A 14607-nucleotide genomic window follows, 5' to 3' on the forward strand; every position below is an offset into this window, starting at 1 on the left:
AGTGGGATTTCACAGACACTTCCTTCCCCTGTGTTGCTGGTTTGGGGTGAGAACTGAAGCATGTGCTGGTTTCTGGTGTGCACACCCCCTGCAGCCTCCCTGCTCCCCTCCCTGAGGGCTGCTGGAACCAAACCTGCCCTTCTGCCACCGCTGCAAATCAAACCCTCCCTCTGAAGGACAATCAGCACCTCATGAGTTTTTTCCAATTATTAACACATGCCTTGTTTCTCTAGTCTAAATTTAGATCTGAGCTGAACCATCTTTCCTTGTTGTGTCTTTCCTGGTTTGAAAGTTCTTGCCTTATAACTTGTATTACTCAGATTGCTTTTTTTTTTTGAAGCTCTACCTATGGGACATATTTTCTCATCCCAATATCCTGTAGCTTCTCCGTTTTTTTTCAGTCTCCTTGCTGAGTCTGAGACAGTAGAACTCATCACAGTTGAGATAATGAGGTCACACCATGAACAGAGGTGTTTGGCTCCTGCTGAACAATAATTCCTATTCCCACTTCATTTCCTTTGGGCTGATTTAACTCCAAAGCAAACTGGGTTTTCCCAGTTACTGCTGAGGAGAATCTCCCACCTGTGTCACTGGAAGGCTCAGACTTGTGTCCCTTGTGAAACACAGACTGTGCTGCTGTGACACAGAGAGCAGGTGGGGAGTGTTTGGGGTGTCCAAAAGTTGGCTCTGAAGCCAGTGTTGGTTTTCTTCTTGATTGTTTAATTGATGGAGGTTTGTAAGGACCAACCTAGTAACTGTCAATATGTTTTCCAAGAATAGTTGAAAAATTGCATTTTTTTTTATGCCTCAAACAGTCTCCAGTAGAACCAGGGCTTGGCTGGAGGTTTGGAGATGGTTTTGACACTTAAAAGCATCAAATGTCCCTAAATTTGCAGCTGGTTGTTTTCCAAGGCCGTGCCCCCTGCCCCATCTGTCCTGACTCATTTGCCAACAGATTCATTCAGTGCACTGTCAACTCAGGAAACTTTTTCCTTCCTTGTCAAGTGGGGAAGGAAGATGGTGGCTTCAGCCAAACTTTTTTCCCAAATCCCGCTGTTTGTGAAGTGCAGAATCCTTCCCCAGCCTGGCAGGATACTCCACGTTACGTTGTTAGGCATTACAAAACATGCTGGGGAGCTCCTTGGATTTCCTCTGTAATTCTTACTGAAACATCCATATTTCTCAGTCCTCTTCCAAGCTGGAGCAACAGGAGCATATTTTTCAAATTGCGTGTTCAGTTCCTCCTCTGGAGGGTCCTTGTGCAACTGGTTGGAATTAACCTCCAGCTGCTTTAAAAAATAAGTTTTAAAATGGTTTTTTGTGATGTTTAGAAGAAGTTGTTTTGGGTTTTTTTTCTTCAGCTTAATCTACTCAGGGAGAGAAATCTAATGAGAACTTTAAGAGAGTTATGATATAATAGATAACAAGTTAATGTTATTAATTTGTTTAATTGGGGCCACTGTGATGTGCAGCTTTTGCATGTTTAGGTGAGTGTGTTACAAGTTCAATATTCAGCCTCAGATCCTGTAGGAGGGTCAGGGTGGATTTCCCACAGCTGGATTGGGCAGGTATGTAAATAATATACCTGCATATTAAATTTATACCTGTTTACAGTGCCAGAATTGATGTGGCAGTGTGAGCTGGTGGAGCCCCATTGAAGCCTTTTAGTCATTTTTCCATTGTTAGAGAAAAATCCCTGGTAGGCTCCAAATAGGTGAAGTTGGTGTCTAGAAGGCATCTCTCTGTTCAGAAAAGAACAGTTGTTCAGAAGCCCAGGCTCTGCTGTTCGTGTCAGGACATGTTTTCCTTGAATCACTATTTTGTTTTGTATTTTGGGTTATGTAGCAAGGCTGTGGTCAGGAATTCTGTCTCTCTGGAGCTTTGACAAGAGAACCATTTCTTCAGTCCTCAATGAACAAATGAGTGTTACTGAATCTCCTGGAATTACTTCACAGTTTGACGTATAACTCACTATTTCCATGTCAAACCCTGTCTGAAAATATTGCTGTAACAGCTCCAGCAGTTCCAAGAGGCTCGGAGCTGGGTTAGTTCCTCGAGGGAAGGGGTGAGTGGTGGTGTGAACGTCCCAGGGAGATTTTATCTCTACTTAGAGCAGTGAAAACTGGCACCTTGGACCTCGGGGCCCTGAGCCAGCCTTTAGGTGTGCCCCAAATAATTGATGTGTCAAAGCTGAGGGGAGTTTGGGCCCTTCCCTCCCACCCCACCAGGGCTTTTATTCCTTGGCAGTTTAGGAATCACATGTAACAGTGGGCACAGTCCCAGATGTGTTTATGTAACCTCATAAATATTAATTTTAACAAGTCTTACTACAGTTAGTTTTTGGTGAGCCAGGAGTCTCTGGGGTTTTTAGTTACCACTGCTCAGTGATAGGAGGGAATGATACTGTGCTTGGGAATTGTGCAACGTGTGATGGGGCTTTGATTGCCTTAAATCCAGGTAAAACACCTTGGGTGTGTGCCTTGGCTCCCTCCAGAAATGTTGAAATATTGACAGGATGTCCCCCTGCAGTTTGGGGCACGGAAAACCAGGCAATTTAAACCCCCTTTTTTTTTTATTTTGTTTTACTGCAGAAAATATGTCTTAGGTTTTATAGAGCATTTGCCCTGAGACAGCTGTGCTGAAGAAATGAAACCATTTAACCATGACTGTAGCTTTTAAACACACCACCCTGGCTGTTCCTTCAGTGCCAGAGGATCCAGCTCTGATCCCTTTGAAGTGCAGGGACACATCCCTGCTTTATCTGAGCACTAACTTTGCATGCAAACTCGCTCTGGTTTTTTAAAAGACTTCCTTTTTATTTATTATCCCCCAGAAAAAAACAGATAACTAAAAGGAAAACGTTCATTTCTGGCAATTGACGTTATTAGGTCAAAGTATTTTTGGAGGGTTTTTTGTAGGTGCTGCTGTTAAAATAACAAACTTGCCGTGCTGTGGAGTCAGTGTCATGTGCTTTTGTAAGAAGAGTTGACTGAAAACTAAATTTCTGGCTGGAGATGTTCTCACTTGCTGTGTTTGGAATACTAATCCATCAGTGTTTGTGGAGAAAAAGGTGAAGCAGGCACAAGATGCTTCTCACTGGAAGGATTTTAAGCCCTTATTAGGACTGAGAGGAGTATCAGTGTTGTCCTTAGAGCCCTGGTGGTGCCTGTGGCAGTGGCAGGTGTGCAGTGGTGCTTCCTTAGGTCCCAGCTGTGGGTCAGGGGCTTCAGGGTCATGGGAATTAATCACTCACAGTGGATTTTCTGACACTTCTTTGCACAGTCACTGTTGTGTTGTTGTACCTGTGTAAATCCATGGTATTTACATCCTCATGTGGCACAACTTCCCCCTGCACTGCATGGGCAGGTGTCTCTGGGTTTGTTGTGAAGAACTCAACAGATAAATGTGCTGATCTGCAGGCACAGGTCACTCTGGGTGTGAAACAGGCCCTTGCTTTCAATAAATGCAGGAACAGCTGCGCTCCAGTTTTCCCATTTTCCGAGGGAGCAATTACCTGTGGGAGCTCAGGTGTTAATGGGGCCAGGGCTCGTGCCTGTCTGGGGCTGGGGATTGCTGAGTCACCCCTTGCACAACTTGTGGGTTGGGGTTTATTTGTATGTTGGATATGTGCATTGCTGTGCTCTAGCTTATGTGTCAAAGCTCTTAATTCTGTTTTTTGCTGACTTTAGGGGTTTCTTGGTTTTCTCTTGGGTTTGTAGCTTATGTGTGGCAGTGTTTTGGTGATGCAGGAGGACACAGACACTTGAAAATACATTTATAGATAAAAAAAACCCCTTGAAAGCCCCTCTGGAGCTCTCCTAGCTGGTGTGCTCAGCCTTTAAACACTGCACTTATGTCCTGTGGTGATACCCTGTGGTGATTCTGGAATTGTTACTTTTTTAGCCTGCTGGATTTCAATGCTCTAAAGTCTCAATTTCCTCATGAGTCCTCTTTACCATTAAGCTAAATTTCCCAGAAAAAAAACCTCAACCTTAAATTTTAAGATTAACTTCCACGGTTTTTTTCAGCTTTACCAACAGGGTCGTCTGTGCCAGCTGGGTAGTGAATTTTGTGAACTAGAAGTTTTTGCCAAGGTGCTACGAGCTTTAGATAAAAGGTGAGTGTCTTAACAAACCAATAATTCCCATTTCAGCCCTTAACCTCTGGATCTTGGGAGAAAGGAGGGGGAAAAAAAAAGGTGCAAAGAAGAAAAACAAATGATGCAAAACCCCCCTCAGATTCTTGTGGATGCCCAGCCAGGCCCTGAGCAGTGGCAGTCACAGCACCCAGGTCCTGCTGGCTTAGCAAATCCTGAGGGAAGGGTTCTCCTGCTGACAGGATTGCCCCAGTTTCAAGAGCTTTCCTGTCATTAAATATTGCATTTGTGGTGTTACACTCAGAACTCGACTGTTTCAGATCAGATTCCTGGGAACTGGAATGAGCTCTGAGTCTCCAGACTCTGCGTGTGTGTGATGTTAATGGAGCCATCATTGTTCGTCTGGCTGACTGCTGGGGGAGGGGGGATTTGGGGCTTCCTCCCTCCTCAGTTTGGGCTGAAAACGTTGTTTCCCAGTTTTAATGTTGCCTGGGCAGGCTGTGTTTTCCTTCCACCGGAGGGTGTCCTTGTGAAGAACTCTGTGTACCCTCCCTTGGTGTCAGACCATCCCACAGCTGTGATCCCTTAGCCTGGAGACCCCCAGGGATGCTGGTCCTCATCTGCTTTGGGTTTGAGGGAGGCTTGGGCTTGATTTCTCTCATGTGAATTCATGGCACCCCAGAGCCAGTGCTCTAAAAACTTCCTGTGGCATCGAGTTCTGCTTTCTTTTGTTCCAGACATCTGCTCCATCACTGTTTCCAGGCTTTGATGGACCATGGGGTCAAAGTGGCTTCTGTCCTGGCCTATTCCTTCAGCAGAAGGTGCTCCTACATTGCAGAGTCAGATGCTGCTGTCAAAGAAAAAGCAATCCAGATTGGGTTTGTTTTAGGTAACTGCTGCTTTCTCTGTGCAAGCTTCACTTAATCTAACTTCTAATTATTTTCATGTTAATGTCTGTGACATCTTTTTAAAGAACTTGTGTGTTTTGGGATGTGATTTTGAGAAAATTCCCTGGTGTCTTAAGAAAAATACACTGGATTTGAATATCTAAGAGTGTATAGGCTTTTCTATTTCAAATGGTTTAGACTTAAAATTTCTTTGTAGATGTGATGCTTAATGTAAGGAATTTAAATGTTTTTATTACTGGTAAGTTCTTCTTGACGGAGAACTGTAGGAAAACTAGGTCATACCAACAAGTCATGCTCAACTGAAGGAGAATTCTTTAATTGAAGGAGAATCATTCTGCTCTCAGATTTCATCCTTTTCAGTTCAGGACTGGAGGATTTGACCTTGACAGGATTTCTGTCTGTAGATGCAGGTCTATGAAATAAGGAGTCGTCTCCCAAGACTTGAGCAAAGCCTTTATCCCTTCGAAAGGGTTCCCATTTCTGTCCCTGCTGTTTTCCCAGGGGGGTTCCTGTCGGATGCAGGCTGGTACAGTGATGCTGAGAAGGTGTTCCTGTCCTGCCTTCAGCTGTGCACCCTCCACGATGAGATCCTGCACTGGTTCCGTGCCGTGGAGTGCTGTGTGAGGTGAGCTCCCCTGCATTCCCGGGGGGAATCCACTCCAGATGCTCCTTTGCTGTTGTGCTGCACCAAAACACTCTCCTGGCTGGAGCTGAGGGTCAGGAGGTGCTTGTTCTGCACTAATCCCTGGTTTTCACCATGTAAGCTGGCAGCACAGAGCAGTGGATAAACCCCCCCTGTTTTGCTGCCCTTCCCAATATCTCCTGGGAAGCGTGGCTGGGCAGTGAGAGTGGGCCAGCTCCCTGTTTGCTCAAGGCTTGTTGCACATGAGGGAATGTTCAGTGTTGGACTCTGCTGAAGTTCTGTTTGCTGCAAGAAGAATTTGCCGAATCCAAACTCAGGTGCTACAGATTCAGAAATAAAAGCAAAAACTTACCTTTCCTGGTTCAGATCAGTGAGTTCTCTTGCTTCACAGGGATTAGGTAAAGATCTGGATGTGCAGCTCTCCAGCTCTTGTGGGTACCTTGAGCCACAGCTGGAAACATTTGGGAAAGAATTTTTTTGCTGTTAGGAGGCATTTGGGTTTTGAACCTGCCTTGTTTCTCAGGGGCCTGTGGAGATTGATATTGCATTGACAGAGATCATATTTCAGTTTTTGGTAGCTCTTCCACCTCTGTATCCAGGTGAGATGAACTGCAGCCAGTGGCCGGGTGGGGTTTGTTGGGAACACCAGGGATCACAGGAGTTACCTGGGGGCTGCTGAGCAGAGCTAGGACAGGACTGAACTTTTTTTAGCTGCTGCAAAACGGAACAAAGCATGTGCTGTGTTGAATATAGAGCAAAACTTGTTTGGGGAAGCTGCTCCAAAAAAAGCCCTGCATCTTCTTTATGGCTGGGCAAACACGAAGAGGAAAGAGGCTTTGCCAGGAGCTGCTGATGTGCTGTGCCAGCCCCAGGGCCATGGCAACACTGCTCTGCCTGGTTCTGCTGGCTGCCATTCCAGCAGTAAACTGATGCCAGGAGACTGGGCACACGTACCCACCTTCCAGAACTGAGGAGTGATGGATACAGAACCACAGTTAGTACTTGATGCTTTGCCTTCTAATTAGTCTAAAAAAAGTTCCCTGGTGGTATCAAGCCATTTGGCAAGCTGGGGAAGTTGCTTTAAATAAACTGTTGCCTTCTCTGAATAGGAAAAAAAAAAAAGAAAAGAAGGTAAAGAAAGGGAAAAACGGAACACTCTGTTGGACAGCAGTCGTGGAAAGGAGATTTTCATTTGGGGCTGGGAAAAAGCATTCTGTGTTAGAATTGACTGGGTTTGGTAGAGACAGCCATTGTTCCCTGAGGAACATCATCCCTCTGGGCAGCAGCAGGAATGGGAAGATGTTGTGGCATCTCCCAAACACACTGCAACCCTTATTTGGGATTGTGTCACACTGAAAGGATTTAAAGCACTCGGGGAAGGGCTCAGTGGGTGAAATCCAAACACCTTTCTGTGGGACAGAGCAGTGATGTCACTCAGCCTTCTGATGTCAGAGAGAAACTTTGTGTGGCTCCCACCTGATCCCTGCTCCAGGAAATCTTGTTCTTACAACTGGCTTTGCACTGGAGGTTGGGGGGAGTTTTAGGGAAGCAAAACTCAAATCCAGTGTGACCCTTTAAAAAAGTGGCAGCTCTTGCTCTAAATGCTAATAAGTCTGATCTCTGGGAGTTGAATTAATGCACTGCATTGGTAATAGAATAGAATTCACAAACATGGGAAGTTTTGTGCTGTTTAAGCACGACTTGGTGTTTCCTTCTACCAGCAGTAGTAAATTCTGTGGAGAAGCTGGGAAGACTGGAGGTTTTGATGAGCTTGTGTGCTGCTCTCCTGAGTGTGTGATGCTCCTCTTGGTTTGCTTTCTCTCGTTATTGTGTGTTAAACAACGAGGTACAAATAAATAACACGAGGATGTGGTTCCCCCTCTTCATTGTTTCACGTTTTGCTGATTCTTGGGTTGTTTTTTTTTCTGGTGGTTTCAGACTTCCTAAGCTGCTGTGTAACATTGTGTTGGCTCCCAGAGACTGGTTTTATTGGGGGAGGTTAGTCCCTAAAAGCTGTTGTTGCAGACATCAAAGGAGGTTCAGAACCATTAGCATAAACGTCCCGAGGCCTTTTCTCTTCCTCTTGTCTTTATCTTCTAGAATTCCTTTGGATTAATAAAGGATTTTTGCTACTCAGAGCTGGATCACATAAACTCTGCTTATCCTAGAGGATTGGCTTTTAGGTTTAGCTTGGTTTTTTGGGAGATTTCTTTGTTTTAAGACACTATCACTGAAGCATCCAGACACTGGATAGGATCTTTCCCAGGAGCTTATCTAAATTGCAGTGCTATCCCCACTGGCTTATGCCATTACATGGGATTTGGGCTCCAAGGTTTTGATGTTGCAGAGCAGCTCCCAGCTGAATGGTGCAGGCAGAATGGTTTTGCCTCTTTAGGGAAGCTGTTTGCTTAATTTCTCTCCAGTTTCTTCATAATTCCTGACTCTTGTAGCTGCAATGTTCCTGTGCCCAAGCACACAATGCACTTGCACATCGTGTTTAGTTCTCAGACCATATTTAAGGAAAACTGTGGGTGTTGCTTTTCTCTGCCTGTTCCTGAGCCTGGTTGCTGTTTGCCCCTGGAAGGCTGGTGTTTGTGGAGCTGCTGGCAGGGTTTTTGAAGGTCTGTTCTTTGATGTTCTCTTTGTGCAGCAAATGCACATCTGTCATGTGCTTGCCTCCACTCCCTGCTTGGGAAAAGGGGAACTTTATTTCCTTTCCTGTCAGTGTTTGAGTCTGATGCATTGGATAGGAAACCGAGGGACAGGCTGAGTTCTTAGGGTGAACTGAGCTGTGTTTCTGTGCTACAGCACGTGGCTGCAGTACCTTAAATCTCTGCTTGGAGTAAGTGGAAACAGAAAACACGCTTAGGGAAGAAAAAAATTTGAGCAAAACCTTCACTGTTCATTCCTTCCCCCTTAACAGTTTATTGGGAGTTTTATCCTAAGGTATCATAACAGGAATAAAATGCTTTTGCCATCCATTAACTCCGAGTTCCAGCCTGTTTGCAGTGCAGCACCACTTAGTGCTTCACGTCTCCCTGGGTTCTGGTGTCCTGATTCCCAAAGCCTTGCCCTCTGTTTTTCAGTCTCTGTTACTCACTGTCTAATGACACATTTCCAGGGGGGCCAGGGGAGGTTAATTCACCTGGATTTCATGTGTGCTCCATGCAGGCATTTGCCATGGAGCAGGAACAGCTGCCCTGGCTGGGAATCCACCTCTGCCCCGTGGGCTTGCAATATGATAAGGCACCCATTCCAAATGTATCTCATTAAAATAAATAAGCATCAACCTACACTAATGAAAAAAATGCTTTACTTTTATTTTAACTTTGGTTGCCAGAAGCTGAAGCTGTTACTTCTCTAGAGGAACAGGAGGAGGTTTCACTAGTGCTGTGTGTGACTGGCTGCTTCCTGAGGCTCCTGTGAATCCTGGAGAGGGAAAGGCAGTGGGATAGGAGAGGGCAGGGCAGGGAGAGGATGGTGGAGTTATTGTGGATTGGGTAAAGAAAATACTCTCTTCTGGTACTGCTGGATCTCATGTCAAATGACTGTGACTAAATCTTTGGTGAGGAAACCCCAAAAGACAAAAATGCCCATTTGGAGCCCTGGGCTAGGCAGGGTTTGAGGGAAAAGTGCAGAGATGCAGGAAAACAAGCTCTGTGTGTACTCACTCAGTGGCTGTCTGAGGTTACCATCCTTTGGGAAGCAGGTGGAAGGGATTTCCTGCTGCACAGGACAGGGCTTTGGGAATGGCATTTCATCAGGATTGAGGAGAACAGATTTTATGAAAAATAAAACACAAAGCCACCACACCAGGCTGGTTCAAGCACTGAATGTGCAAAACTGCATCAATATGTGAATCATTTACATCTCCAACAGTGACAATTCCTGCTGTGCCAGAGTCAAAGTGCAGCCCCAGAACTGCTCTGGGAACAGAATTGTGTGTTCCTGACCCCAGCCAGGGCAGTTCTGAGGGTGCCACACCAAACTGGAGCACAGGTCCTGTGAGGAGCAGCTGGGGGGGCTCAGCCTGGAGAAAAGGAGGCTCAGGGGAGACCTTATTGCTCTCTACAACTCCCTGAGAGGAGGGGGGAGGTGGGGGGGTCAGGCCCTGCTCTCAGGGAATAGGACAAGAGGGCCCAGCCTTAGCTGTGCCAGGGTGGGTTTAGGTTGGACATTGGGAAGAAGTTCTGTACAGAAGGAGTGATCAGCCATTGGAATGGGTGGAGTCACTGTCCCTGGAGGTGTTGAAGCAGAGCCTGGATGTGGCTCTGGGTGCCAAGGTGGGGTTGGATCACAGGTGGGACTCGATGATCCCAGAGGTGTTTTTCCCAGCTGGTTGATCCTGTGTGTGAATGATTCCCAGCCTCCCTGAGCTCACCTCTGTGTCCCCCCAGGTTGCTGCACGTCCGGAACGGGAACTGTAAATACCACCTGGGGGAGGAGACGTTCAAGCTGGCCCAGTCCTACATGGACAAGCTGGCCAAGCACGGCCAGCAGGCCAACAAGGCCGCGCTCTACGGCGAGCTCTGCGCCCTGCTCTTCGCCAAGAGCCACTACGACGAGGTGAGGGCTGGGGGCTGCCCCTGCACCCTGCCGGGGGTGCAGCATCACCCACATCCTGCCCCTCATCTCCCAGTGTGTGGCACTGCCAGAGAAACCCTGGATTTGCCAGTTTGTGTGTCATTCTGAGTTAGTCCACGGGACCGACGCTGGGATGTGTGATACCTTGGTGGGATGTGTTGGTCCTCTCTAAGTGTTACAAAAGCTCCTTTTAATGGGTAAAAAGGCATAGCAGAGCACAGGTAACAAAGCTTTACACCTGTTTCCTAAAAATTTTCTCTGAAGTGGAACCACTGTGTAAACTCTGGTTTTCCTTTGGCTCCCGAGTCCACCGACTGTTGTCCTGCACAGTGGGAATTATGAGGATGACTTAAAGATTATAAAATAATCTTTATAAAAACATCTTTATAAATGTTCATAATAAATACAGTTTTGTCTGAAAAAGCAATTGTAATAATACATGCTTAGGCTAACATGAAATACTTACACATTCAGTATTAACTTAAAAGTGGTTTTTAGGTCAAGTTCCACTACACGTAAACAATTGGACGGAATATTTGAAATTTTGGAATGTAAATGAGCAGCTTTTCAGAGCCAGGTAACATTTTTCTTGCTGTGGTGAAGTTCCAGCTTCATTGTGTTGGTCCCTCTGTGTCCCCCAGGCCTACAAGTGGTGCATAGAGGCCATGAAGGAGATCACGGTGGGGCTGCCCGTGAAGGTGGTGGTGGATGTGCTACGACAAGCCTCAAAGGTGAATTTAAAAGCTTCCATGTTGCTTTTGTACCTGATCTGCAACCCAGAGCGGGTGGGGATAGTTTGGATCTCCAGAATTCTTGGGACCAGCTCCATTTCAGGAGCCTTGGGCAGGGATGTATTTCTGGGGTTTTTCCTCTCTCAAACTGAGCTTCAACTGCACAAATGACCATCATGACAACGTTAAGCTGTGAGCTGCCATAAAAAGGTGCTCTCTTCCCTCTTTGATCTAGACAGCACAAACCCTTCAGTCAGGCATTTCTGGCAGAATAAAACAAGTTTATTAATACTGTGATCCTTTCCTTAAATAACTACCAAGTCCTTTAATAAGCAGAGGGGTGTTTTGAGATAAAACCAGCAGTGTGTGGAGCTGAGGGGGGTGCCCAGCTCCTCACGTGCTCCCTTTCCCCTCAGGCCTGTGTGGTGAAGCGGGAGTTCAAGAAGGCTGAGCAGCTCATCAAGCACGCCGTGTACCTGGCCAGGTGAGCAGCACTCCAGGAGAGACCCTTTTAGGATGATGCTTGACTTGCCTTGATTTGTAATAATGGAATTGTGTTTCTTCTCCAGGGAGCATTTTGGAGCCAAGCACCCCAAATACTCTGACACGCTACTAGACTATGGGTTTTACTTGCTCAACGTAGACAATATCTGCCAATCTGTTGCCATCTATCAGGTAGGCAGCAGGACTGTGTCTGGCTTGGTGTTCTCAGTCTCTGAAATGTTGTAGTTAATTCATGGGGACAGATAATAGTTGATTTATTTACTGCAATGCTGTTCTTTAAAAAAAACCCGAACACCGCCAACTATGGGATTTTTCTTTCTATATTCTTTCCCTGACTCATGTGTCCTTTATATATTCAGTGTCTCAAGTATGTAGAGAATGTCAGAGGCAGTGGGGTTTTGTCCCTTTTTGCAGGGATTTTTTTTCTGTATTAACTGTGGGATTTTTTTCTGGCCCCTCTCGCAGACAGCGCTCGATATCCGGCAGTCGGTGTTTGGAGGTAAAAACATCCACGTAGCCACAGCCCACGAAGACCTGGCTTATTCTTCATATGTTCACCAGTACAGCTCTGGCAAATTCGACAATGCACTGTGAGTGCAGCCCTTTGGGGGTCTGGCAGCACGTTTACTGCTGTAAATGGAGAAAAATGTTCTTAAATGATCCAGCTTTCCAATTAGGATTTAATGCATGTTGATTGCAGTAATGTTTGGGATGTTGTGTCAGCTGCTGACTCAGAGAGGTACCTTGAATTTTTTTATTTCCACTTGATTTCAGATTCCATGCTGAACGTGCTATTGGCATTATAACTCACATTCTCCCAGAGGACCATCTTCTCTTGGCCTCTTCGAAGAGAGTGAAAGGTAGTTCCCTTCCCTTGAAATCCTTCCTTGGGATTTGTTTATCCTGTTCTCTTACAGACAATGGAACTTGAGTTGTTGTTTTCAATGGAGGTGACTCTGGGTGTTTGTAATCCTTGTTGTTCTCTGTCAACACACCTGTAAAACACAAAGAAAACTCTTTACAACTTGTCTGGAAGGCTTTGAGGGGTGTAAAAACACAGAATATACAAATATAGGTTGTGAGCTTGATCCCTGGGGGTCCCAGTTAGTGACAGCCCAAGCTGGTGAGCTGTGTCCCGAGGTGTGTCCAGGGATGGCTCTGTGCTGCCCACAGGGAGCCCTGGGTGTGCAGCACAGTGCCAGCCCCTCTCTCTGCCCCCAGCACTCATCCTGGAGGAGATTGCCATAGACTGTCACAACAAGGAGACAGAGCAGAGGCTGCTCCAGGAGGCTCATGACCTGCACCTCTCCTCGCTCCAGTTGGCCAAAAAAGCCTTTGGGGAGTTCAACGTGCAAACAGCCAAACACTACGGCAACCTGGGCAGGCTGTACCAGTCCATGAGGAAGTTCAAGGTGAGACTGGGGGTGTGAAGGGCCTGACTTCATCTGCAAGGCATCCAGAATCTGTCACAGGGGAGGGTTTCCAGTGTCCACATTTCACAGCCTCAGTCGGTAGTTTTGTGCTTGGAAAACTTGTGCTTTGTGATTCATCCCAAAAGCTTTGTGCAGAAACGGTCCATGGGGGTGCTTGATGCCCTCAGGGGGTGACAGGGGGTTTGGTGATAGCATTTAATGATCCACTTCATTGGGAATTTGGAGAACTTGCTTTGGTTTTGGCTTTGTTACTTTTTGCCTTTTCTAAAATACTACAGACTGTTCAGCAACACAGCTGTGTTTCTTTAAACTTTTTCCTCCGTTTGTGGGGTGAGAGGTGTCTGACTGACCTGTGTGATTTTGACCCTCCAGGAAGCAGAGGAAATGCACATCAAGGCAATTCAGATCAAGGAGCAGCTCCTGGGCCAGGAGGATTATGAAGTCGCCCTCTCCGTGGGCCATCTCGCCTCCCTCTACAACTATGACATGAACCAGTATGAAAATGCTGAAAAGCTTTATTTGAGATCCATAGCAATTGGTGAGTGACACAGGACATTTAAGTGTCTGAAAGTTTTAGTAAAGAACTTCATGAGATACAAGATACTTTATTTCATATGGGTGTTCAATGTAAATATGGGTTTTTTCCTTAATGTTCTCCTGGGGACTGAATTCTGAACTCGTGTTATTTTTAGTGTTCCTTCAGAATTCATTGAAAACAGACCCATTAAATACATTTTGGACTTGTGGCCAGAACCTGAGTGCAGAATGTAGTCAAATTTTGAAAGACATGGGCAATGATTGTGCCCATCAGAATAACTCCTCTCATTAAATATTTGTCTTGCCTGTTACCCTTGGCAGTGAATTTTAATCCCCAATCAAATGCATCCTTGGGCCATGCTGTAGCACAGGTTTGGGGCACAGTTGTGCTTCATACAGTTATGTACAGTGTGTTACAGAAAAAAAATATGGTTTTAAGGTAGAAAACAACAACAACTTCACTGTTTAAATTGAATTTGGAGTGTGACTGGGGCAAAAAGTGAGTCTCCTGTGCAGGGCTGTAGATTCTGTTCATGTAAAGCTGTGGTGCAGGTGAGATTGTAGAGTCCCTGAGGAGCAGTTCCAGCACCCTCAGAGCAGGAGGTGGATGGAATTCAGACCATCATCCAGGAAGGTTGTTGATAACACTGTGTGTTGTTTTGTGCTCTTGATTTGCCCTGACAAAAAAGTTCAAGCTGTTGCTAAAAATGACCTGAGCGATTGCAGCGTGTGGGTGTTCCACCTCTGAATCCAGTTTTCTTTTGGATTCCTTTAGGAAAGAAGCTTTTTGGGGAAGGATACAGTGGACTTGAATATGATTACAGAGGTCTCATTAAACTGTACAATTCCATTGGCAATTACGAGAAGGTCTTTGAGTACCACAATATCTTGGCCAACTGGAACCGGTTGCGGGACCGGCAGTTCTCGGTCACGGATGCCCTGGAGGACGTGAGCACCAGCCCCCAGTCCACGGAGGAGGTGGTCCAGTCCTTCCTGATGTCTCAGAGCCTCGATGGACAGAGCAGCTAAGAACTTGGTCACTTAACCAGTTAAGGTTTTCTCCTCCCCCCCTCCCCCCGAGTTCCAGGGGGGAAAAGTCATACTGTGAAATCTAAACCATGTAGTTCTCTGGGGGCTGGAATTTGCGTTGAAACACTGGTCCAGTCTACTG

The 14607-nt window shown here is 46.0% G+C and overlaps 1 protein-coding gene across 1 annotated transcript; it reads left to right on the top strand.

Annotated features, from left to right (window-relative positions):
- The first annotated feature begins 4016 nt into the window (after positions 1-4016).
- APPBP2 (amyloid beta precursor protein binding protein 2) lies at positions 4017-13445 on the top strand. The gene is made up of 11 exons (XM_017821498.1): positions 4017-4117; positions 4834-4985; positions 5506-5629; positions 10045-10213; positions 10873-10962; positions 11379-11446; positions 11532-11637; positions 11932-12056; positions 12241-12326; positions 12688-12878; positions 13272-13445. The coding sequence occupies exons 2-11, from the start codon at positions 4865-4867 to the stop codon at positions 13443-13445; spliced, it is 1254 nt and encodes a 417-aa protein (XP_017676987.1). The 5' UTR covers positions 4017-4117; positions 4834-4864.
- The last annotated feature ends 1162 nt before the right edge of the window (positions 13446-14607 follow it).

Source organism: Lepidothrix coronata, unplaced genomic scaffold (genome assembly GCF_001604755.1).
Source record: "Lepidothrix coronata isolate B3197 unplaced genomic scaffold, Lepidothrix_coronata-1.0 Scaffold91, whole genome shotgun sequence".
Classification (NCBI taxonomy): domain Eukaryota; kingdom Metazoa; phylum Chordata; class Aves; order Passeriformes; family Pipridae; genus Lepidothrix; species Lepidothrix coronata.

What these genes read in the sequence shown, in the direction of transcription:
- APPBP2 (XM_017821498.1), top strand. Translation starts at nt 4,865, where the DNA reads ATGGACCATGGGGTCAAAGTGGCTTCTGTCCTGGCCTATTCCTTCAGC. An exon ending in CCAGATTGGGTTTGTTTTAG is followed by an intron (nt 4,986 to 5,505) that starts GTAACTGCTGCT and finishes CTGTTTTCCCAG; the next exon opens with GGGGGTTCCTGTCGGATGCA. An exon ending in CTCTTCGAAGAGAGTGAAAG is followed by an intron (nt 12,327 to 12,687) that starts GTAGTTCCCTTC and finishes CTCTGCCCCCAG; the next exon opens with CACTCATCCTGGAGGAGATT.